This window comes from Biomphalaria glabrata, chromosome 16 (genome assembly GCF_947242115.1).
Source record: "Biomphalaria glabrata chromosome 16, xgBioGlab47.1, whole genome shotgun sequence".
NCBI classification, from domain to species: Eukaryota; Metazoa; Mollusca; class Gastropoda; family Planorbidae; genus Biomphalaria; species Biomphalaria glabrata.
In genome coordinates this window covers 8061156-8086231 of record NC_074726.1, presented here as the reverse complement: position 1 = coordinate 8086231, position 25076 = coordinate 8061156, and the positions used below count along the sequence as shown (strand labels likewise).

Sequence of the window (25076 nt, the reverse complement as noted above, 5' to 3'; positions counted from 1 at the left end):
GGGAAATAACTTCTACATTATTGAGGGATATAGTTTCCCCTTACAAAAGGATTTTTTTTTTATTTTGCTTGTTTCTCTGTCCAAACAGATTATCGCTGTTTCACTGTCCACATCTTGTCTTGATACCATATGCTAGGACTAATTTGTACAAATGCTCCTTCTTCCATAGTGCTATTAGAGCATGGAATATTATGGGTTGCCTGAGCCAGCCAGGAAAACCAAATACTTGGCAGAATTTAAGTCATTGGTTAACAAGCATGACTAACTAAATGCATGACGCGTAGGACGCAATCATCTTCTTTTTTTTAAAGTAACGTCTGTATTATATAAGATAAGATATGTCAGCTTCCATGTGCAAAGGCTCCATGCTGAGACTCAAGGCTCTTGCAACACCGTCCAGAAAGCTAGCAGTTCTTTTCGGGTTTTTGCCTGCCTACGTACAGGGAGACAACTCTATTTTACCCAGCTCTATGTCGTTCAAAAGACCTACACCTTCAGTGAAGTCCAGTAGGGAATCGGCGCCTACGTGGGCGCCATTATCCCGTTGGTCGTTAGAAAGGCTTTTATCCAACAACCAGGCCTGTACAAGGGATTCCCCATCCCGAGTCCTATCTGAGGACTCCCAGCGGTAGACAGCCATGTTGGTTGAATGGGCTAAAACCGGGCCGTGCCGCGTACACAGCGCACCGTCCCCGTTCCTGGGTCCCACTCGCTACAAGTGGCCGAGAACAGTGCTAACTGCGGGGAGTTTGTCTCATATTCCTATAATGTAACCGCCACTGTTCCGTGAAGGGACCGCCACTCTAGCTAACGGGATACTGATGACGGCCCCCTTTGTGGAACGGCGTGGCGGACTTTTTGTGGGGGCTACTTGTTCCATCCCTACCCCGAGTGGGATAAAAAAAAAAAAAAAAAAAAGCTCACCCAGGGGGTCCCGCAAGGGCCTGGTTCGCTACTCGTACTTAGCCTATCTAGTTCCACTACTAGACGTTTCCACCGGAGGCGCCACGCTGAGGCGACGGGTAGCTGGAATCCTCCGGCAAGACCTACATCAGTTCTCCCCACTTTGTTGTCTAGGTCTTAGGCCTATACTTCTATCGTTGATACATAGTGCAATGACTAAATAAATAATAATAATAATAACAACAACACGTAATGAACAAGAAAAAAACATAACAACTAGTTTATTGAAAGCCACCTTTGTTATAGCATTCAATGTTGAGATACTTTCTAAAGCACTCAACATAAAGCCCAAGAGATTGAAGGCACAAATCATCAATACAACATTTGCTACAGGTCAACATTATATGGCACTTAATTAGCCTCTCATGACACGCATAACCAAACAGCATGGAACAGTACGAGAACAACGTTATTGGAGATTTTAACGAGAAACAAAACAATGTCAAGGACGCTAAATTGAACTTCCGCGTTGCTATGTAAATAAAATCAAAAGAATTAAGCTATAACGTCTAGCAATACATCAATGCCTCGCAGTTGATTTTCATCACAAGCTTGCAATATTACCGCTAGTTAGTTGCCCATTTGTTTTGAAATAAGTTGTAAGCCATAGAGTGAAAGTCTAACACTTTCTTTATATTGAGATTATATTGTGCTACAAACAGATGCGCTTAAAAAAAAATTATTGGTGTGTTAAACATTGCATAAAAACTATCCTATACCTTTTTTAAAAAACAAACAGTTCCAAAGTTTGATCTAAAAATTCCTTTATTTCGTACACCGGAAACCCCAAATACCTGGCTAGTTTTCAGGTTTTTTTTCCGCCATGTATGAAAACTTGAGATGTAAAGGTTTGTTAAGATGTAAACGATGACATTTCAGATAGACTCGTTATAAACAAAAGAATAGTGTCACCACTAATCAGACACTTGATGAAATCATTTCAAAGATAGCGATACCAAATAGGAAAGACCGTGATTTTGTATATAATGATCAGCCTAGTGCAGTGTTTCCCAAACTGTTGTCCCGTGGAACACTGGGCGAGGCTTGAAAAGGTGTTCCATGAACCCTTGGAACAGTAAACTACTATTATTTCGAATTATTAAGAAAAGACAAATAGATTTGATTGGCTCTTCTCTATAACAACGTCAGTATAAACTTTTAACTGATCTAGGTTCTGTCTCTGATTGAAAACGAACCTTTAAAAGATTTCTGGTCACGTTTTGTCTCAAGAAAACTTTTAATATTTCAAAACAAGTTGATCTTATTTTACTGCTGTTTCCTACAACCTATTTCTGAGAAGCAGGCCCTTTTTTTCGTTGCAACAAACTCAAAGTAAAAAATCTAGAAACAGGGGGACTTGATGCCCCACCAGATAGCAGAACTGAGCTTATCCACAAACACAAAGAAGTTCAGCTCTTCAAGAGCATAATACAATCAAAGTCATTAGACCTTCATTTTTCTGGTGCTAATGTATGTATAGTTTATTTATAGTTTTCTACTTGCTTATTTCAAAATTTATTTGTTTAAACGCAATGAAAAACAATACTGCTACTTAGAAATAGGTTGTGGAAAACAGAATTAAAATAACATTTTGTTTTGGAAATATTTTAGTGTTCTTCAAACTCCATCAGTATTAATGGTTACAATTTGTCTCTTTGTTTCAAATTAGAGCCATTTCAATGTTCATAGAATACGTTGTTGTTGTTGTTTTGGTTTCTATAATAATAATACTAATACGTCTTGTCTTCGAGTCCAAAGATTAATGAGGAATGCAGTCTTTCCAGTGGCTACACAGCCCCAGCTGTGACCTACATAATTTGCCACATCCAGGGCAAGCATAGCCATTGCATACCTAGGACTAATTCATGTGAAGGCCTACTAGTTAAACTGTTCATGGAACACCTACTGAAGCCTCGTGGAACCCTAGAGTTCCGTGGAACACAGTTTGGGAAACACTGATCTAGATAAAAGAAGACACTAGAACACACTGAAGAAAGACCTTTTTAGATAACAGAGAGCCCCAATCTTATTGATAATAAAGATGATTAGTTATATTTAACTGAGGCCTTATTGTTGTTTTTTTTCCCTGTGTGTTCTGTGAATACTACAAAACTATATCCAGACCTTTCAAACAACAAAAACACAACACTTAACATCACAGCAGCATTGTGTGTTTGTATTGTTTGCTATTTAGTGGTTCATATGGAATTACATTGAGATGATGAAAATTGTCAAAAAGGAAATCTACAATGACACATCTAGACCAGGTTATCAGATTGACAAGATTTGTGTGAAATGACAAAAGCTGAGGCATTTTAATGACAAATAAACTGTAAAAAAAAAAATAATAATAATAATTCAACAGTTACTTCCTAATGAAACCTGACTCTAATTACCAGTGTAAAATAAAAGGTACAGTGCATTGCAACCAGGGCAGGCCTTATGCAGATATGACCAATTGCTCCGATTGGGCCATGCGCCTGGTAGGAATCCCGCAATTTACTTATCAGTCATGGCTTTTGTCACAGGCTTTTGAAGATATAGGACTTAAAGAGTTAACAAATTTAGTGTAGGCCTATCATACGATAACTTTAATTAACCCACAGGCACCAGTTGCAATTGAGTTGCTTCCTTTGCATGTTGTATAACAAATTTTGGTATAATGATCTAATTAATAGTATTATTGTTGTTGTTATTATTGTAAAAAAAAATAACTTAGAAGAGGGGGCCTCCCAAGCATCCTTTAAATTGGGCCCCACAATTCATAAGGCCGGCCCTGATAGCAACCACATTTCATCTTCTTCATATGATGAATTTCACCAGTTTTAGTTACAGAAACATATGAGAATGAATGTAATAAAAGGAATTTTTTAAAATTACTTCATACTTGCACAAGCAAAAATGTAAAAAAATAAATAAATAAAAAATTGTTTCACATCCAAGCATTAAAAAAATGTAAAATAAACAGGAGAAATGTATCAGAAAACAGAAAATAAAATTTCTATTTGGCTGTAACTTCAAATGTAAGCTACAAAAAAAAAAGTTGTGTGGAAAAAGCAATTTTTTTTCTTAAACAATAGTTGTGAGCAGAAAACTATGCAAAAAGCTCTGAACAATAATTGCGTAATAAAGAGTCCTGCTGGGTACTTCTAGCATATGAGCTTTAACAATTAGAGATACGTTTTGTATTCCCTTTTTATTTCTATACTTCCAGAGTTTAGCCTCTGGAAGAAAACATTCCAAAATCCTGGATCAATCACCAAAGCAAATGCCATCTTAACCTTATGTGTGGACAGAATGGCTCTTAAGAATAGGGCTCCACAGTCACATGAAAATAGTCATTCTACAACTGAAGGAGGTCAAAAATGTATATACAGTAGATACAAAGACAATTTATATTTAACAGGTACAACTAAATAGCAAGCACTAAAGACTAGCTGATATTGGTGGATGCTTATTACAAGTACTTATTAGCTGTGTTTTGATAAGTTCTAGAATATCCAACATTTCATCTTATTTTTCAAATGTAATGCACTTTTATTGTAAAAGAAATTTAATTAAGATATTATGCATATTATTAAAACTGTGAATGCAATTTCTGTATGAATTCCATGAATGTGAAGACTTGTATCTGAGAGAATGGAATTGGTTGCCATTGTTACTTCTGTGGTTTTTAGTTTTATTAGTGCAACATTTAAACAATTCTAGCTTTGAACTACTCTAGCTGTCTGATTTACTGTAATAGTTATGGGTCTAAATATCCCTGTTGAATCCAGTGAACTAAACCACATCTAGACTCGATCAAAATTTTTGTCAAAACAACCAGCTGGTCAAATTAAGCAGATTTGACTTTAATAGTATTTGTTTCAGTACTTTAGCATTCAGTCTGAAAAAGCGGGTGGTCAAATTAGCCAGATTTGACTGTAATCGGTAGTGGTTAGATGTGTCCATTAACTAGAGATAACAGATCTTACAATCATGGCACTCAGTGAAAAATGTTCTCATAACATTTTCAGACACTAATAAAACAAGTAATAAAGTTAACTTGAAAGAACACATGTTTATGTTTTGGATTGTCAGACACTGTCAGTTAAAAACACATTGTTCACAACATATGAATGGTCAAATAAAACTAAATCAGAAGATCATCAACAGTTCATAATGCCTAATATTATAAGTATTCATAAGTTTACTATCCAGCAGTAAATCATACACACACACATACAAATATATATATATATATATTTATACATATATATATATATATATATGTATATAAAGCAGCAGTAAGCTGAACCAGTCATCTCGCACACACGCTTCAAATAATTTAAAATATAAGCAGAGACTCATTCACTATTTTACTCATTTAAAATATATGTGTAATATGAACAGGACAAACTGCAGTCACATCAACTAGAAGCCAAGGTAAACACCATGTGCAGCAAATGTGTTCACCAAACACACACATGCACATTCTTACAAGTACACATCTATTTACTGAGCACACACACACACTCATACACATCTATACAAGACATAGCTCCAATCTATTCACCACGTCCCTGTACAACTCTCCACAAAATTGTCTTATCACAAGTCGCTCAAAACAAATGAAAGTTGCCGTACAAAATATTTAGTACGCAGTTTAAAACCATTGAAGTCAAAATGTTAGTATTCACAATGACGAATGAAGACAAAGGCCATTTTAAAATCAGATAGACATTTACATCTACTAGTGGAATCACATTTTCTCTATTCAAGCAAACAATGCAGTCAGTTGATAGTTTGTGGTACTTCAATGAGCAGATAGGTGTATGCAGCCAGTTGATAGGTCAGCAGTATATTCAGTTAATTCATAGGCCGGTATATGCAGTCAGATGATAGGCCAATATGAGGTCAGTACAAGAAGTGAGTTGGTTTATTAGTATGAGCTGTGAGTTGATAGGTCAGTATGTGCTATGAAGTCAGGTAATAGGTCTGTATTGAATTGTTAGGTCAGTATATAATGTAAGTTGACAGGTCGGTGTTAGCAATCAGGTGATATATGTAGAGTTTTGAAGTAAAGGTTAAAGTAATCAGATAATATAATGAAATGAAGATTTGTTAAAGTAATCAGATAATAGGACATAAAAAAGGAAGTCCTCAATACTATGAAGAGACGAAAGCTGAGCTGTTTCTGTCATATTGTAAAACATGACTCGCTGTCAAAAGTCACCCTTCAAGGTACAGTGGAGGAAACCCCAAGAGTTGACCAAAGCTGGCTTGACAACATAATTGAATGGGCCAGCGTCTCTCTAAACACTCTGCTAAGAACAGCTGCTGACCAAGAAAAGGGAAGGGGGTTTGGTTACATGAACTGTCACAGCACCCTTATGACGAAAGTCAAGGGACAGATTATGATATGTATTGAGATGATAGATCAACAAGTTGATGAAGCAAATTCATGACGTTATGTCTTTATGTAAGCCATTTAATATTTTGAGATGAAGAAACAGAAGACCGCCAAAGCCATCAGTCTATGCACTGTTTGCTTTTAAACATGATCCTTATTTAAGCAATACCATTTAATGTTATTCTGATTGGTTATATTTAGTCTGAAAGACTTTTAATGATAACTATGGCAATGATAGATATAGAAAGAATATGAAAAATAACAACATACAACAAGGTTTACAAAAAAGGAATGATCAAGCTCTATCAATGTGTTATCTGCAGTTTACAAACATTAAAGAAGCTAAGCACAAACTTCTATATAAACTGATATAGTTAGATTGGAAACTAAAAAGCAGAACTAAGCAAATTAAAAAGGAGAAGTATAAAAACAAAACAATATAAATCTAAGGACTACTAAACAAAATTTTGATTCATATAATAACAAATGCACAACCTAAAACTCACTAAAATTGTCATTTTACGTGGAAGAAATTTGATATACCATTAACTACATAAATTATTCTGATGTAACTATAAATTATAAAAAAATGAAATTTACAAGAAATGAAGTTAACACAGACATATTGGAAGTCTTTTTCAATCATAGTTCCTTACAATCTGTTAAGTATTTATCTGAAAGTTACTCTCTTCAATAACATTTCCTGTATTCATGTTTCCAAATGATATGATGAAGTTTCCCTGTTCAAGTGTTCTCTCATCGACTATGCATTCGGTCAAGCTGCTGCATCAGGTGATCAATAAGGCCAGCCTGTCGAGTGCGTATTTCAATGACATTGTGAGCAGACCTCAGAATTTTTATCTGCAGAAGTGTAGAGAAAAAGAATATTATAGAAACATCAGGCTTACTTCTATTTTAAAAAAACAACAACATGTTTTATCAGGACATAGTCTGACATTACCATAATAATTGAGAAAGATTATTAGTGCAGATAGATAACTTCACCAGACTCTGACAAAATATGGATTTGAGATCGCAAAATTTTAATGGATTATGTCCTACTTCCATGTCTCACAAACGTAGGTTGCCATTGTGATAACTATTGTATTGGAGAGGTGGATCTTAGTCTCCAGGCTAATTGATCTGACATGGAAGTCATCCATAAGGTCAAATAGAGGCTAAATGTGGCTCAGTGGCAATGGCTGAGAAGGATCCTAGGAACAGCATACAGATATTATGTAGATAGATCTTCTACCACACAGGCTATTTCCACCCTAAGCAAAGTGGTGACTGAACATCATATGAGATTTGCAGAACATATCCCAGTCAAGAGGAAACACAGTCCATAGAGACAGCTATAACATAAAAGCCAAAAATAGGAAAAAAATTTAAAAAGGGCCATCTCATGTCTAACATGGCATTGCGCCTTCTTAGACCTAAAATCTTTAGGCACAAGCTGGGAAGAGGTTATGGATATCGCTTGTAGCCAATCTGTGGTGAGAATTTGCTGCCATATGGGCAGAAAGATGTGGGAGTAGTCTAAGTCAGTTTATTTTAACATATTGACTTGTGTAGTCAATACTCAATTAAAAGTGCAACTATGCATTGATTGGCATTCAAATAAAACACAGAAAACAAGAGTCTAAATGTCTCTCTGTTCAATCTTCTTCATCTAAACAATAATGAGCCCTCCTTAGTCCTAGTCTACCTCTCTAAAACATTAACACTCTCCTGTCTAAGTCTACCTCACTAAAGCATTTACACTCTCCTGTCTAAGTCTACCTCACTAAAACATTAACACTCTCCTTTCTAAGTCTACCTCACAAAAACATTAACACTCTCCTATCTAAGTCTACCTCACTAAAGCATTTACACTCTCCTGTCAAAGTCTACCTCACTAAAACATTAACACTCTCCTTTCTAAGTCTACCTCACTAAAACATTAACACTCTCCTATCTAAGTCTACCTCACTAAAGCATTTACACTCTCCTGTCTAAGTCTACCTCACTAAAGCATTTACACTCTCCTGTCAAAGTCTACCTCACTAAAACATTAACACTCTCCTTTCTAAGTCTACCTCACTAAAACATTAACTCCCTCCTTAGTCCTGGTCTACCTCACTAAGACATTAACACCGCCTAAGTCTAACTCACTTAAACTCCATTGGTAAACATTGTTCTTCCTAGAAATCTAACTAGACCAGCATACCTGTCATCACTGAGTATTTTGTGGGGACATTACTAAACCAACATACATATCAGATAATATTTTGTAGGGATCAAAACATGACATGGGTTGTAGTATTAACTATTAAAGCTTTCCACAATAAAAACAAGAAATGATCTTATTCATCAACTTCCAATGTTGTCCAAAGACAACCCAGACCCCCCAGGGCAGCTTACCTCCAATAAGGTCTTCTCCTGAATGTGTCTCCAAGAGATGTCTTTATAATCAAGAGAGTGAATCATTTTCTGTAACATACAGGCGATACATTTGATTTGACATTCATCTAATAATAATTTTTAACAGCATTTTACCATAGATGTCCAAACATTAATGCCACTAGTAACATGGCATGATGCTGGAAGATGAATTATCTTATCTTATATAATACAGACGTTACTTTGAAAACAAAGATGATTACGTCCTACGCGTCATGCATTTAGTCATGCATATTCACCAATGACCTAAACTCTGCCAAGTCACTGGTTTTCCTGGCTGGCTCAAACAACCCATTTCCTGCTCTAATAGCATTAGGGAAGAAGGAGCATTTGTACGAATTTGTCCTAGCATATGGGACGAGGAATGTGCCCTTATCCTTATGTTTTTCTGAGTATTTAATTAGGTTTTGTTTTTGTATTTGAAGATTATGGTTCAGTGTTTTAGGTATAACTGCTAATTTACTTTTGAGTCTTCTATCCTGAAGGCTTTCTAAACTTACTGATTTTACTAAAGGTGTTACTCTAGTCAAATAAGAATATTCGTTTGTTATGAATCTCACTGCTCTTTTTTTGAGTCTGTTACAATTTCTTAATGTTTTCTTCAGTTGAGAGGTCCCAAACAGAGGATGCATATTCTATTATTGGCCTAACCAAGGATAAATAACATTTTAGTTTTATGTTCTTATTTGATTTATAGAAATTTCTTTTAATAAACCCTAATGCTTTGTTTGATTTTTTGATAGTTTCATCAAAATGGGGATTCCATGACAGTTTTTCATTTATTATTACACCTAAGTATTTTGCATTTTTAGTCTGTGTTACTGGTTTATCATGAATAAGATAAGTGGAATTTATTTGTTTTAGTTTTTTGTTACTCTTAATAACTAACATTTTTCTGGGTGGAAAGACATGCTCCAATTTGATTCCAATTTCTGTAATTCATCAAATTCTCTTTGTAAAATGTCTGTATCTTATGTTGTTTTTATTGTTCTATATATTATGCAATCGTCTGCAAATAATCTGACTTTTGTTCCTGAACTTATGCAATTTGCTAAATCATTTATGTAAATTAAAAATAGTAGTAGACCTAAGACTGTTCCTTGAGGTACACCTGAGTTTACTGTTATTGATGTTGATTTAGAGCCATTTATTATTACAGTTTCTTCTCTCCCTATCAGAAAATCCTTAATCCACTGATATAATGGACAATCAATGCCAAATTATTTTAATTGTTTAAGCAAACTATGGTGGTGAATTTTGTCAAATGCCTTGGGAAAATCTAATAATATAGCATCTACTTGCCACTAGTATCTAAACCTTATGAAAAAACATCAATTAGTCCTATTAGTTGTGTTTCACATTGTGCATGGAAAAAGCCTAAAAAGGAAGAAGTTTCTTCAGAGATGATTTTTTTTTTATGGTTCTTAAGCACAACAGAGTTTATTCAAGATATTTTAGAACTTTGATCGAAGCACCAACATGCATTGAGTTTGATCCTATGCTATTTTTGTTTTAATAAGTTGAATTCATGCTACATTTACCTCTTAAGAGTTCAAATATATAAAGTTGCCTATTTTCCATCCCAATCAGTTATTGTTACTTATAAATACACAAACTATCAATTGGTTTATAGAGCATTTTTTCAAATGTTTTTTTTTAATTGCATGAGAACCATCTGCTTAAGATAGGCTAAGGTGAATGTAGATAATATTCAATATGTCATATACATGATGCTGTATTCTAGACTTGTACAAAAATGATACCCAAAAAAAAAAAGGCCAAACTTAATTTTAGAAATTCGTTTTCATGGCACTAAAAATGTTTTCATTTAATGAAGAATTATGACCAGCAATACTGTCATAGTTTTGTCTATGTACAAAAAAGAAAAAAAAAATTGTGTACGGATGCAATGTAAGCCACTAAATGAAAGAATGTAGAAAGTAGAATGAACACTGCAACTTTCTTACCTTTGTCTGAACACTTATCATATGAATACCAATATCATTCACACCAATGTAACACTGGGTCAGGGGATTAGCAATCTGAATAAGCAAAAAAAAAAGTTGTATTTGATGCTTTCTTTTAAATATGAAAAAATAATTTCTAGGGTTGTCAAAAGTAATTAATAAGCTCACTTTATGGAGCCCAATTTATCAGTCTGCGCATAAAAAAATCCACACCCAGCGCACCTTACCTTAAGCCTAATGTCCGTAATTAAAAATGCAAAGAAAAAAAAACACGTCAGGTAGGACTATTCAACTTATGGTAAATGACAATAACAGCGCACCCCATGAGTTTTGAATTTTTTAATGGTAAATTGATTTACAAAATGAAAAGACACTTTACTGATTCAGGTAATTGTAGGCTAATCCAAAAAACAAAGCTTTGCAGGAACCAGTGAACTATATCCTCAATGATTCTAAGAAACGAATTAGATCTAGAAAATGATAACAATGATACTAATGATAGTAAAATGGAGATTGACTCGATGATCATCTGGATCTAGATCTAGAAGAAATCTGTACTGTTACAGTAAATGATCTGTGATCTACATCTGTACCAGCACCAGATCCATTGAAGGAATGAGGGTCTACATGCCGAGAAGGCTGGCATATCAAGAAAGAATTTAGCAGATAAAGATACTAATAAATTTCTCTCAAAATAAAATAGTTCATTTAAAAGTTTTAATCACAGCAGTTTATTTTTAGCATGCTTGTGTAAAAGCGTAATTTTCAAAGGGTTAAGTCAAGTATATGGTGGTTCATGCTTTCATGGCCCACAGATGATTGGAGTTCTTTGTTTACAGTGGAAACAACAGATCAGAGACCACACCTTAGTACAATCACTAATCATCATCTCATCTGTGATCTTATTGACTTGCCATTCTTTCCATTTTACAAATGATTTATTTCTTGTTTAGTTAGGAGCAAAGGTCCCTGGTATGTTGAGTGTTAGCCGTGTTAATCATGGCAGATGTTGGGAGTCTGAATATAAATATTGCAATAAATTACAATGGAAACTAAAACTCTATGGCCATATTACAAGGTATTCAGGCTTGCAAAGACCTTCCTTTAGGGAACAGTATCAGGAAAAAGAAGAAGAGGCAGATAGAGAAAGATAGACAACATAGAAGAATGGACAGGCCTGACATTGAAAAAGGTTCTATCCAAGGCAAAAGACAGAGAGGAATGGAGAAAGAGGGTTGACAAATCTTGTGTGGTGCCCCAACAGACAAAGGGATAGGTAAAGGCGAAGGTGATAAGTCTTACCACATGACTATTTTATGAGGAACTATGTAACAGAAGGCACTCACAAAGTGGTCAATAAAAAAAGATATACAGAATCAACACCTTATCTCAGAGCTTATCCTTACAGCTTGAGTAGGATTTAAATCCTGGAACTTAAGCTTACCACCTTATCACATAGCCAAAACGAAAAAGTATTTTTTTGTTTGTTTCTTATCGTAGCCCCTGAAATCTCCCAACAATTTTGTTTTATTTTTCACCAGGTTACAAAGTGCTTCTTACCTTCCCAGTGAAAAATGCAGAGCCGTACACGCTTAACCTCTGACACCCAGCCAGAAACTGTGACTTGAGTTGCTGGGAAATACAAATGACATGGACATTATTTAAGCATAAAGAAAATAATTTATTAGAATAATTGAATCAGTGACAAATACCAAAGGCAGAACTAAATCTTATTTTTTTATTTACAAACAAAATCACAGTTACTGTACTAGGGACATTTTGTTAGATATGGAGATTTTCAGTTTCAGTTGTTTTCACACACTTGTGTTTATTTCATATATTAATTTTGTATAACAAAGTAAATTTCAACCACAGCCAATGCCCTGGCATTCATCTCATTTGTATGAGATGATTCATAGTCACTTGGCCACAGAAGGAAGCCTTAGGTTGAGAGACGAGACAAAGTAAGTTTTAACAGAGGAGAGATTGTATAATATATAAGATGAAATAGTTCATTAAAAAAAACAAGGTTACAAAGACAGTTTGTGTGGAAACACAAGCCCAAAATTGGTCCACCCAGGCAGGTAAAAAGGCAGGTTTCAATATTTTCAGAAAGAGCATCAGGAAGAAATTCTATCAAAGACAAATGACAGAGAAGAATGGAGAAAGAAGGTTGACAGATCTGGTGTGGTGCCTCAGCGGTCCAGCAGACCAAAGGATAGGTGAAAGTGAATGTGAAGTTAGATGTGAACCTGGCCTAGCTGATGTCTTATAATGAATATCTAGTTCATCTAATTGTTTTGTAAAGGGTCAACCTCTTATTCAAAGCATGAAGAAAAAATATTTCCGTAAAAAAAAATTTTTTTAAATAGTTAAGTGTGCTATTTTCTCTACGGAACAATGCAGTTCACACGCTATAATATGAAAAACTACTTATTAATTGTTGTTTTAAATTATGTCCAACTTATATACATACTAAATAGATTTTTTCTCTTTAAAAAAAAAAGAAAACTTTTTTTGTGTTAATGTAGTAGTTAGTATGACAGAACTTACTACAATTAAAATGTAATAAAAAAAAATTTTTTGACAAAAAATCTAAAACCATTCGCATAACTATGTAAAAAATATGCTAAATTGTCATCTCCCCTTTTAAAGAGCCTCATGTTTGTCACTATTAATAGTGAATAGTTGTAAAAGTGGTGTATTTTTATAAAAAAAAACTGCTTGCATTAGTGATTTAAAAGTAGCCGTTGCATCAGAACTTTGAATTTCACTATCTATTCTAGTTAACAAGATCTAAAAGGGGTGGACGGATAGACATTCCACACAAAACTAATAGCGTCTTTTCCTTTTCGGGTGCCACTAAAAAAGCTGAAAAGGAGCTCAGTTCATTATTACAGATATTAAGACAAAGCTAAAGATATTATTAAGAAAATATGCCATAAACATTGCCAGTTTTAGGATATATTTAGTGCTATAAGAATCAATAACAGAAATAGATATCTTTATGAATTAAACAGGAGGCACAGGTGGCTGAGCAGTAAAGCGCTTGACTTCTAAACCGGGGTCCGGGGTTCAAATCCTGGTGAAGACTGGGATTTTTAATTTTGGAATCTTCGGGCGCCTCTGAGTCCACCTGACATTATTTGGAGAAAAGTAAAGGTGGTTGGTCGTTGTGCTGGCCACATGACACCCTCGTTAACCGTAGGCCACTGAAACAGATGACAATTACATCATCTGCCCTATAGATCACAAGGTCTGAAAAGAGAACTTTACTTTATTTTCTTTACATCATCTGCCCTATAGACCACAAGGTCTGAAAGGGGAACTTTTTAAATCCCTGAACTGTTTAATTCATAGTTAACTCATCGATATTCTGCTTCTGTGGCCCATGGTTAACTAGGGTGTCATGTGGCCAGACTATCATCATCATCATCTTTTCTTTGAGTTCCTCATGGAACATAGGGCCTCAGTAAAAACACATGCCACTCACTCTCCACTGTCTCTTGCTAGTTTTTTAATGGCTTCCCAGCTCTTTCCTGTCTTCTCTGCTTCATCTATGTCTTGTTCCCTGGGAGGTCCACTCTAAGGCCTGTCTAGCTCTGTTGTTGGTTGGTATCTTTTCTAAGCACTATGACCCACCCCTTTTACTTTTACCCAACTAATGTCAGGTACCATTAGAGCTGGGTGGACTCAGAGATGCTCTAAAGATCCCAAAATTAAAAATCCCAGTCTTCACCTGGATTCGACCCTTTTACCTCTCAGTTCAGAAACCAAGTGTTTTACAACTCAGTCACCATGCTTCCAGGGTATTATTAGATAAAAAGTTGTAAGTAAACAGATCAGACAGCATCCCTGTACTAAAAAAAAACTTGTGTAATTCAAAATGGAGAGTTTTGATTAATATTTATAGATGCCAGACAAGAGGTCAGATGGCTAGTAGAATGTAAATAGATTATATCAACACAAAACAAGAAACACTTTAAGCTATGAGGCTACTGGACAAAAGTCTAAAGTACAACTTCAATATTAAATACCCCAACCTGCTGGGGAATATCTTTGAAGTTTGCATATGTCTTGGAGATCTTGTTCAACCAATAGTTTGTGTCTTTTGTTCTCAGTACAGCAGCCGGTACCAGATCCTTGAGTTGTGATTGGCTCAAACTGAAAACACGTAAAGGCTTGTTAATAAAAAAAAAAAAGTGTTATAAACATGATTTTGCTCATTTTACATGTTTAATGTTTTTACTTTTGTTAATTAGCATTAATTATTTAAAAGCTAATTGATTAACAGGTCATTTAAGACACCTAAACTTAGCCCCATAATGTACTCAATTTAAGAAAAACAGAAAAAGTCATCAAAAGGAGTATAAGAGATTTAACTCTTTCTCTCCTAACTGACGATACCAATGTTGATTCTACCAGAATGTGGTAAATAATTACAGAGAGAAAGAGTTAAAATTAATTCAATGTTTCTAGTTTGTGTATTATTTTAAGGATGATTTTTTGTTACATTTTTTTTCTCCTTTTGCAAGATGAGTCTAGACCAATCAGAATTGCTCCTAATTTTACTGACATATTTACTAATTTCTAAAGTGCAATTTTCAGGAACACAAAAGAATATGTAATAAAATTGTGAGATTTCATGTCCTTGATTATTTACCATCAATGTTATGGAATGTGAATGAAACTTACTTAGCCAGAACAGACTTAATGTTGGTAGTTCCCTGATGCTCGTGGGCTAAGATCATTGTGGCAAAGTTGATGGTGTCCTTGCCCTTACAAGGGTACAGGCCATTTATGTAGTTGTGGCGGGCTTCATAGTAGAGCAAGTCCAGAGCTTTAGGATGTTGAAGCTAAATGAAGAAGATGAAGAAAAATGATGAATATAGAACAGACACACACTCTGATACAATGAGTGAAATGTTTAAAAAAGTTCAATACACAATTATAGATTTTGTTTTTTGAAATCCTTTTTTTTTTTATGACTTTTGCAAAGAAATGGTAAGACAATCACTTGTTTTTTTCATTCAGAACTCAAAACTGAACTGGCAATGCAGACCATGATATGAAGGAGGTGAGGTGGCTGAGAGGTAACGTACTAGGCTTCCGAACCCGGTGTCTCAGGTTATAATCCTGGTGAAGACAAGGATTTTTTATTTCAGAATTTTCGGGCGCCTCTGATCCACCCAGCTCTAATAGGTACCTGACATTAGTTGGGGAAAAGCAAAGGCAGTTGGTCATTATGCTGGCCACATGACACCCTGCTCATTAACCGTAGGCCACAGAAACAGATGACCTTAATATCATCTGCCATATCTGAAAGGGGAACTTGACTTTTACGATGATATGGAGGGATGGTGTTATTAATCCTCTTAATCTGTAATGTTTTATATACAACAAAGTGAAACTACTTACAAGTTTTTCTTTCTCTACACTGACTTTGACGTTCCTCCTCCAGGTGAGTAAAGGTTCCTCTTCTGAGGGGTTCCTTCTGTCTGTCAACATACTCACACTCCTGGTGTTCCATTGCTGTAATTCCCTCACAACTTCATGATCCAGCTTCAGTTGTAATTCTAGTAGAACAGAAAGAGTTTCCATTCAAGAAATAATTAAACAACAACAATTTACATTCTATGTGCTAAGACAAAGTATTTCTTCCTTAGTGTTATAAGAGCAGGAAATGGGTTGCCTGAATCAGCCAGGAAAGCCAACAATTTGGCAGATTTCAAGTCACTGATTAACATGCTTGACTAGATTGACACAGGTATACATGTAGGATGTAATTATCTTCTTTTTTGAATTAACATTACCAATTAATAAGATAAGATTTAAAAAGTCAAAACATAAAAAATATGAATGATTTATGAAACCCAAGCAAAAGAATTTTTTAAAGAGCAATAAATAAACACATGCAATTTATAAGATCAACAAAATAAACAAGGAAACTGAATATGTAAAATACATTATAAAATACTAAGCTTGTACTATAAAAAAGGCTATTAGGGGTGAGGACATTGGAAGGAGGGAGTTGACATTATACCTGCAGTGTAACATGAAGATCATGGGGCAGAGTGGTTAAAAGCTCAGCTTTTGAATCTGAGACATAACTGGAGGCTGGAACATTATTCAGAATGTCCCTTAATTCAGGGCAGTCATGAGCTAATGTAAACCTGACATTTACAAGAGAAAGTAAAGGCAGCTGGGGATCATCAACTATTGCTGAATATATCAGGAGCCCATGAAACTGCTATGAGTACCAGGATAAATGCTGACTCCTTGAATCACAGTGAAAGAAAAAGAAAGTAAAGTTCTCTTTTCAGATCTTGTGATCTATTGGGCAGATGATGTAATTGTCATCTGTTTCTGTGGCCAACGGTTAATGAGGGTGTCATGTGGCCATCATAATGACCAATCAACTTTACTTTTCCCCAAATAATGTCAGGTACCCATTAGAGTTGGGTGGACTCACAGGCGCCCAAAGATCTAGAAATTAAAAAAATCCAGTCTTCACGAGGATTTGAACTCAGAACCCCTTGTTCCAAAGTCAAGTGCCTTGCTGCTCAGCCACCACGCCATATTTGAATCAAAGTAGCTAACTTTCAATTTTTAAAAAATAATCAAGGAAGCCATCTATAATTTGTATTTACTAAATTCATTCTCAATCTCATTTCATATATTCATGTTAACATTTTACAGTCATTAAATAATAGAATAAACAGAGAGGAGGCTTGAATTAGTTTGAACTAAATATCTATTATCCACAAACCTAAACTCTTGGATCCAATCCACAGTGTAAAAATATCCCAGTAGTTTTGTGGAAGGTTAAATTCCTGCAATAAATGAACATTTTTTTTAATCTTCTTAACCAAAATATAATATCAAAATCTCTAACGACATGTCTTTATTTATAAAACATATATCAATATATAATTTTAGTCTTTAAACTTGAAAACTACTAACCTTCATAAGCAGTTCATTGAGCTGCTGAACAGTGGTTCGGAATCCTGAAACCAACTTTAAGTTCTTACTGCTCTTATCCATGAGGAATACTTCCACTGTGTAGCTCTAGCATAAGACAAACACAATTGAACAGTTTTAATGCAATCACTTGGATACTTCAATTATGGTATGTTTTGTTAACCTTGATATAGAAATGTATCTATGCAATAAAAACTATTTTGCAATATTTGTGTAACAAAGCAGTTGTGCAACAGTTAAGCAAAAATTTACCCTACAAAAGTGACCTTGGAAATGTTAAGTATGTTCAAACCACATTCAAATTTGTGTATTTAATTTGTGTATATTATTTCCTTCTAAAGTAAAGAATAAATCAATGCACACACATATAATATGAAATATAGCATATTGCAGCAGTTTAAACAGTAGATGTGTTCCACTTACTGGCCTTTTTGAAGCTTCTTTAATGAGCACCTCTACTTGTTCCTGTCCAGGAGTTTTGTTAGAAGCAGACAAACAGATATCTAGTGCTCTACGACCATCTTTATCTCTTATGTCCTTTGGATAAGGAAACAGAATAAATTACTAATAAAATCAATCAAAACATGATTTTTAGCCTCTGTATACAGACAACACATCTTCTGAAAATCAGAACCATGGAGTTCTCTCCTCTAAATCCCTGTATAAGACAACAAAAATTAGGTCAATAATAATCTGGGCTGATTTTTTTAACATTTGTGCTAATGTATCTATGTATTTAAGGTCTTAAATTTTTATTTAAATTACAAATGTTGTTTTATTTTTTTGACACTTGAAGATTGACAAGGATTTTATTTGCACTTGCATTCACCATTATTAATACAGTATAACTTACCAGGTCAATATCTGGGCGTTGCAAAAGGCACTTTGCCAGCTGGATACTACCCCTCTTGGCAGCCATGTGCAGAGCTGTGGTCTTGGTGCTGTCCACCAAGTTTGGAGAGCATCCACCAATGAGCAAGGCTTCCACCACACTGATGTAATCATACCTGAACAAAAAAACAAACTAGTTGTTTATATCTACTAAAAAAATGCTTGTTGATAATTGTATCTAATGAAACAAAGCACAGAGACTAGTTTTTATCCACTAAAACAATGCTTGTTGATATTTGTATGATAGTTGTATCTAATGAAAAAAAAAATAGAGACAGATAATGACATTTAAGTGTTTTCTTGGTTTTAAAATCAAGTTATCAGGTCACAAGATAAGTACAATTACATTCGTTTAGGGCATAGTTTAAAAAAAAATGGAAAGAAAAAAGTCACAGCTCAAATAACTTTAAGAAAATCTGAGTAAAAGTAAAGAAAGTAGAGTTCTTTGAATTTTAAAATTTTGATGATTTTAGTAAAAAAAAATTTTTTCCAAATTCCATGCTGTGGGAATGCATGCAGTGTACATCAGAATGTATCAGTATTTATATACAAAAGACAAGCTGGTGCCTTTCTTCATATTGGCCAAACAGCCTTCTTGTGTAACCCTCCTTGCATGGTCTGTCTATTCAAAATTTAAGCCAAAAAATCAAGTCTAACAGTAGATCTGAGTCATATCACTCTTTTTTGCATCACAGTATTGAAAAAAATCTTCCTGCTTGACTTCCAAATAAAGATGGCTGCCTGGTCGTGCGGTTTGTGCGCTGGACTGTCCTTCAGACTTATCGATGGTTACAGGTGGGTTCAAGCCCTGCCCTTTCCCATTCCCCGTCGTCCTGCGGGAGGTTTGGACTACTAGGAAGTACAATATCTTCAACTCTGAAGGAACATCCGAAACATGTAAAACATTTAACAAAACAAACAAAAAAGGGCTTGTAACATAATAAACTTGTTTTCTTTGCCTTCTATTGTGTACTAAGCAATCTTATAGAGCATATCTCACAGGCCTGAATGTTTCTTACAGCCCAAACCAAATCAAGAACTCAAAAGAAAAAAAAAACACACACACACAAAAAACCAGATCCTACACCTCTACTGCTATTACATTACTTTCAGCTAGCAACAATGCTGCTTTACCAACCAACTCATATTTTATTATACAAGTCCTCTGAGTTCTTTTTTTTAAATACACTTTTTTAGAAAAAAAATATTTTTTTTAATTTAACTGCATAAATAAACTTTCACTTACTTAGCTGCATAATGTATGGGGGCATAACCCACATTGTCCAGCACTGAATGATTGTAACCTTGTTTCAGTAATATCTCTACTTCTGTTTTTTCCCCTTGTGCTGCAAAATGGTGCAGTGGGTATTTGTTTTGCCAAGTGTATTTGCTAAAACTGATTTAGAAATAGACAAGTTGCATTGAGCCTTCACACACAAAAAATGCATAGCCTACAATAAAACAAATGTACGACATATTCAGTAAAGTTTAATTAGTCACCAAGTACTAACCCATTTTCAGGAACCTTGTGGTAGCTGGGAACATTGGGCCAGTGTGGATTTATCACATATGAGTTTGGCTTTTTAAAAAAAAAAAAGGCAATGAATATATAATTAAATTTAGCAGCAACTTAAAATATATAAAATAGTAATAAATAGTATACAATGTAGAGCATTTATTACTTAAGTCTTTTATTACAACTAGTTTTAAGATTAATTGACAGAACATTATGGCAAGGAGGTCTAGAAATAATAAAATGTTATAGGTTCAGACCTATTATAATGTCAAAGATGAATTACGAACTCTCCTTTCTGTCAGTGAAGTCCAAAAGTCTAATTACATCAGAGTTAATATTCTTGTTCTTTTTATTATTGTTATATTATATTACATATATGTCATATTTGATCAAGAATTCAGTAAGAAACAGATGACCAGGCGTGGCAAGCAAAAAGATGATAGTTGGCATTTTTAGCATCTCTTAAAAATCATTATAGAGTTGATTCACAACTCAAAGAAAATATTTTATTTCAAAAATGCCTAATTAAAACTAAAACTTAAAATTAAATGTGAAGTTTTCATTGTTTTTAAAAAGAGCATATCAAAAGACTTTACACTGTAATTTTTTTCTTATCTTTTGGTCAATAACAGTCAAATCGTTTGCCCCATAACCAGACACAACGAGAATGACACAGCATATATTCCGGAAGCTAAAATTGGAACTAGCAAAATCTGTCACCAGAGAATGCTGACCATGTCCTTCAAAACTGCATTATTTATCAGGAGGCCTTGAACAAGAAACACCCCTATAGAAAGAAAACTATATGGAGAGATCCCTGATTTGGAAACCACTACGCAGTTCCTCTCATATATTGGTCTAGTCATCTGAACACTTCAGCATCAACAATAAGAATGAGGACAAAGACGTCAAGTATACTCTCTTAATTACACAATATACTACATCAATGTGAAGGACACCACCTAGCCGTTAATACTTTTGTACTTACTTTAGTTTTGTAAGGCAAGAGTGAGCCAAACAGTGGGTTTATAACCACACTATCACATTTCTCTATTGACAACATCTTGGCCAGGGCCTCGTTGGCATTCTTCACTATCTCCTGGGAAAAGTGTGCCATATTCCCACTGCCGCCTCCATCAACTTCGGAGGTGATGCGGCTTGGAATGAATGCAGGGTTGTGTATTGTAAGGTGAATGCGGAACTCAGCTTTTTGCTGAAACGCTCGCTCAATGGCAGTTGGTCTCAGGTGTTTTTCTTTTAGCCAACTGAAATTCATTGAAATTGAAAGGGACATTAATAGATACAAACATTTAGTGAAGTTCTTTATAATGCTAAGAGAGGGGGGGGGCAGATGGCTAAATGTTAATGCAAATGGCTAATGATCTAATAATCTCAAGTTAATGTTCTGGTGAAATGAGGATGTTCCTGAAGCTCCTGAACTTAAATGATATTTGTCAGAAGTAATGGAAAGTAAGTGAAAAATAAATCTGCAAGCTACACAGCAACAGGACTGTTTCTAAGATAAATAGTGATGCATCCTCATGTGTGGAAAAAAACATTATCAGTTTCCCAATCAAAGGAAAGATTATGCAGTACAGCATTTTTCTAACACAATTGTCACGAGAGCAGGCACTCTTTAATTGGTTAAATTAGTTATAATGGCATCTGACCCATCTTATGGTTCACATCGTGAATCAGAACTCCCATGCATGTTCAACAGCATACTAATTAGAGCGAATTTCTTAACATCATACAGATAGAAAAAAATATTAATTTTTCTTTTGAGGATCATCCAATAGCTCTAAGGATAGAAATATACACAGCAATATCCCAAAAGAATAAACTGTTTACCATCATGACTAAAAAAAAAAAAAAGCTTTATTCACCAATACAAATCTAGTTACCTGTCAAGATGAAAGAGAAACAATCGTGTTGGAGAGGGAAAGTGCACAGCATTAGTATCCAGTGCATCAAGAACATATTCTAATGGGTAAAAGCTAGGAGGGTTTTGAACCTGTTCAACATACTTCTTATGGATTTTTTCTGAAAAAAAAAAACAACAACATAGTCTAATAAAAGAATCAGTCAAATTTTTCACTGAATATATAGCAAACATAAAGAAACGCACAAAATTATTAGCCTAAAATATATCAGAAACAGAGAACTATGAATTTAAAATATTCATTTTAAAAAACAATGAGAACAATCAATTTAATTTATGTAAAAATAAATACATTATGTGTTTTGTACTTTTAACACAGACAAGCTCTAACGGTAACATATAATGCTAGCTAGCTCATAAAATAGAAAAAGAGTAGTATTAGAACAAGTTGCAAAGGTTTGCTAATTAAATACATGCAGAACATCTTCTTTAAAATCTGAAATTATTATGTAATAACAAATGAATATTTAACATTAGACGGCTGTTAACTACAGAACTCACCACTTGAACCAACAGGCACAAAGTATAATGAGAACTGAGATAAAGATAGCCTATGACTGGCTAACATCTCTCTGTTCCACTGAATAAGCAAAGCTCTGTCACCTTATTCAAAGAAAAAAAAAAGATTTATATAAGAAACATGATTAAAATCACTAATCATAGATATATTTCAGGACAGAATACTAAAAAGTATCTTTAATGCATGAAACAATGAACCAAAAATTACAAATACAGAAATACAACCTAATAAAATTCTCAGAAAAACACTAAAAACACATTACTAATACCATATTATCAGACAAATTTGTACAAGTGTTTCTTCCCTATGGCCAATTAAGCATGGAATGGGTTGCCTGAAGCAGCCAGGAAAACCAATGACTTAGCAGAGTTCAAGTCTCTAATACGCATGACTAGATTAACAAAAGGTTAAGCATAGGATGTAATAATCTTCTTTTTGTCTAGGAACTTCTGTAATAAAGAAGAAGATATAACCTAAATTTACTGAACCTGTTGGCTCTGCATACAACACTCGCCCAGGGCCACACCTAGTGCTGAGACCGCTTCTGTCACACATCTTATCTTAAAAATTGTTACATCACCTTCTACTTTGTTTAATATAACATCAATAATTATTAATATTTTTAACTTGTATTCCAGTGATTTATTAACTTAGTTTATTATTATCCAGTCCTAATTTCTTTAAATAAAAAAAGGGCAGAATCTGTAGATACAGTCTTGATTTCTAAATCTAATTATTAATTAACTTAGATTTATTTCTAATCAAAATACAATGCATCCTATCTTTACACATGACTGGATTGTAGACTACACTTTTCTCCTCAAGACAAAAAGCTTACTGGTATCTAGATCTAACACTAAAAGGGTAATTCAAGGGAAGTGTATATAGAGAAGACACTTTCTGATGAACAATACCACAAGCAATAAATTACTAAAAATTTAATAATTTTATTTTTCTAGCAGTGTTAACAAACATAATGTAGACTCAAGGTGCTAAAAGAGCATAACAGACATGAAATAGCAATAATTGAGTAGGCAAACTTATATAAATACATTTTGTTATAATACTGATGTGTATATTCCAATTTCAAAGTTGTACACAACTGAACTGACCTTTGATGCCAATCAACTTGTGTACTTTGGTAAGCACTACTTCTCGAGGTTCCTCATCCAATGACATGAGAGTCATCATAGGTAGATACTTAGACATTTTCACCTGAAATTCAAACCTCAAATTTATCAAATCACTCAACTGGGTGAGAGGAGCTCCAAAATTGTGTATGTCCAGGTTTATATCACTTGCAAAAATCCATAGGGTATTCAAACACATGAAGATCATGGTAAATATTCAAGGTGTATATCATAAAATAAGCCATACAAATAAATATTTTTATTTATTAAAAAAAATTATTAGGTGCTGAGAAATAACACTGATCTTTAAACAGTTTGGGCCTCCCTAATTTATTGCTCTGGTGAATTAAGTGATAAATGGGGAAAGTCTGATCATGTGGTATGAGCTCTGGACTGTCACCTCGATGGTTCTGGGTTCAAACCATGCTTGCTGCAATTCACCATCATCCTGCTGTAAATTTGGATGCGTATCTTCAATTCTGAAGCAATATTAGAACCAAACAAATCAACATGCATAATTATGCTATATAAATTATGTCTGTCTAGTGTCTGATACTAGGGACATGGGGCTGAGTGGTAAAGTATTTGGCTTCTGAACTGAGAGGTATTGAATTGAAATCTCTTTAAAGACTTGGATTTTGAATTTCAGGATTTTTAACCTATCCCTTTGTCTGTTGGACCATTGGGTACCATGCAACATTTGTCGACTGTCTTTCTCCATTCCTGTCTTTTGCTTTAGTTAGAACCTCTTTCAATGGCAGGCCTGTCCATTCTTCTATGTAGTCTTGCCATCGCTTTCCCTGTCTGCCTCTTCTTCTTTTTTCTGGTACTATTCCCTGAAGGAAGGTCTTTACGAGCCCCAAAGACCTTGTAATATGGCCATAGATTTTTCTCTCTTTTTTTTTTAATGATAGTTAGCAGGTCATCATGGGGTCCAATCACTGCAGTAACCTTGTCTCTAACCTCTTGGTTTGAGATGCAGTCTTTAAATGTGAAAGTGGTATTTTACTTTAATTTCCTAGTGTCTGATACTGGTCACATTCTTAAAGAACACAGAATGATCTTTAAAAAAATATCAAATGTAAGCAAGTAAAATCCAAAAATAATTTAAAACATAGCTTTGTACTTGACAGTTTACCCACCCTATCTCCAGGAGGAGATTTACTGTCCAACAGTAGAATTTCATACAGTTGAGGCTTGTATGTACTTGACGCATGGCCTGGTTTAGGTCTGATGACAGCCACAACTATATCCATGGCCAAAGTGTTGAGGAAATTCTGTCTAACTTGAGATCAGCAAAACATTTCAACCTAATAGAAAAAATAAAAATAT

At 34.5% G+C, this 25076-nt stretch overlaps 1 protein-coding gene across 1 annotated transcript; it reads right to left on the bottom strand.

The window, feature by feature from the left end:
* Positions 1 to 1156: 1156 nt before the first annotated feature.
* LOC106066641 (krev interaction trapped protein 1-like) lies at positions 1157 to 25076 on the bottom strand. The gene is made up of 18 exons (XM_056014035.1): positions 24887 to 25076; positions 23727 to 23829; positions 22596 to 22697; positions 22057 to 22195; positions 21141 to 21417; positions 20148 to 20215; positions 19883 to 20032; positions 18599 to 18752; positions 18169 to 18282; positions 17728 to 17832; positions 17534 to 17597; positions 16183 to 16340; positions 15460 to 15620; positions 14808 to 14928; positions 12325 to 12396; positions 10765 to 10839; positions 8759 to 8827; positions 1157 to 7216 (listed from the first exon to the last, which is right to left on the bottom strand). Exons 1-18 carry the CDS (start codon positions 24998 to 25000, stop codon positions 7112 to 7114), a joined length of 2151 nt encoding a protein of 716 aa, XP_055870010.1. The 5' UTR covers positions 25001 to 25076; the 3' UTR covers positions 1157 to 7111.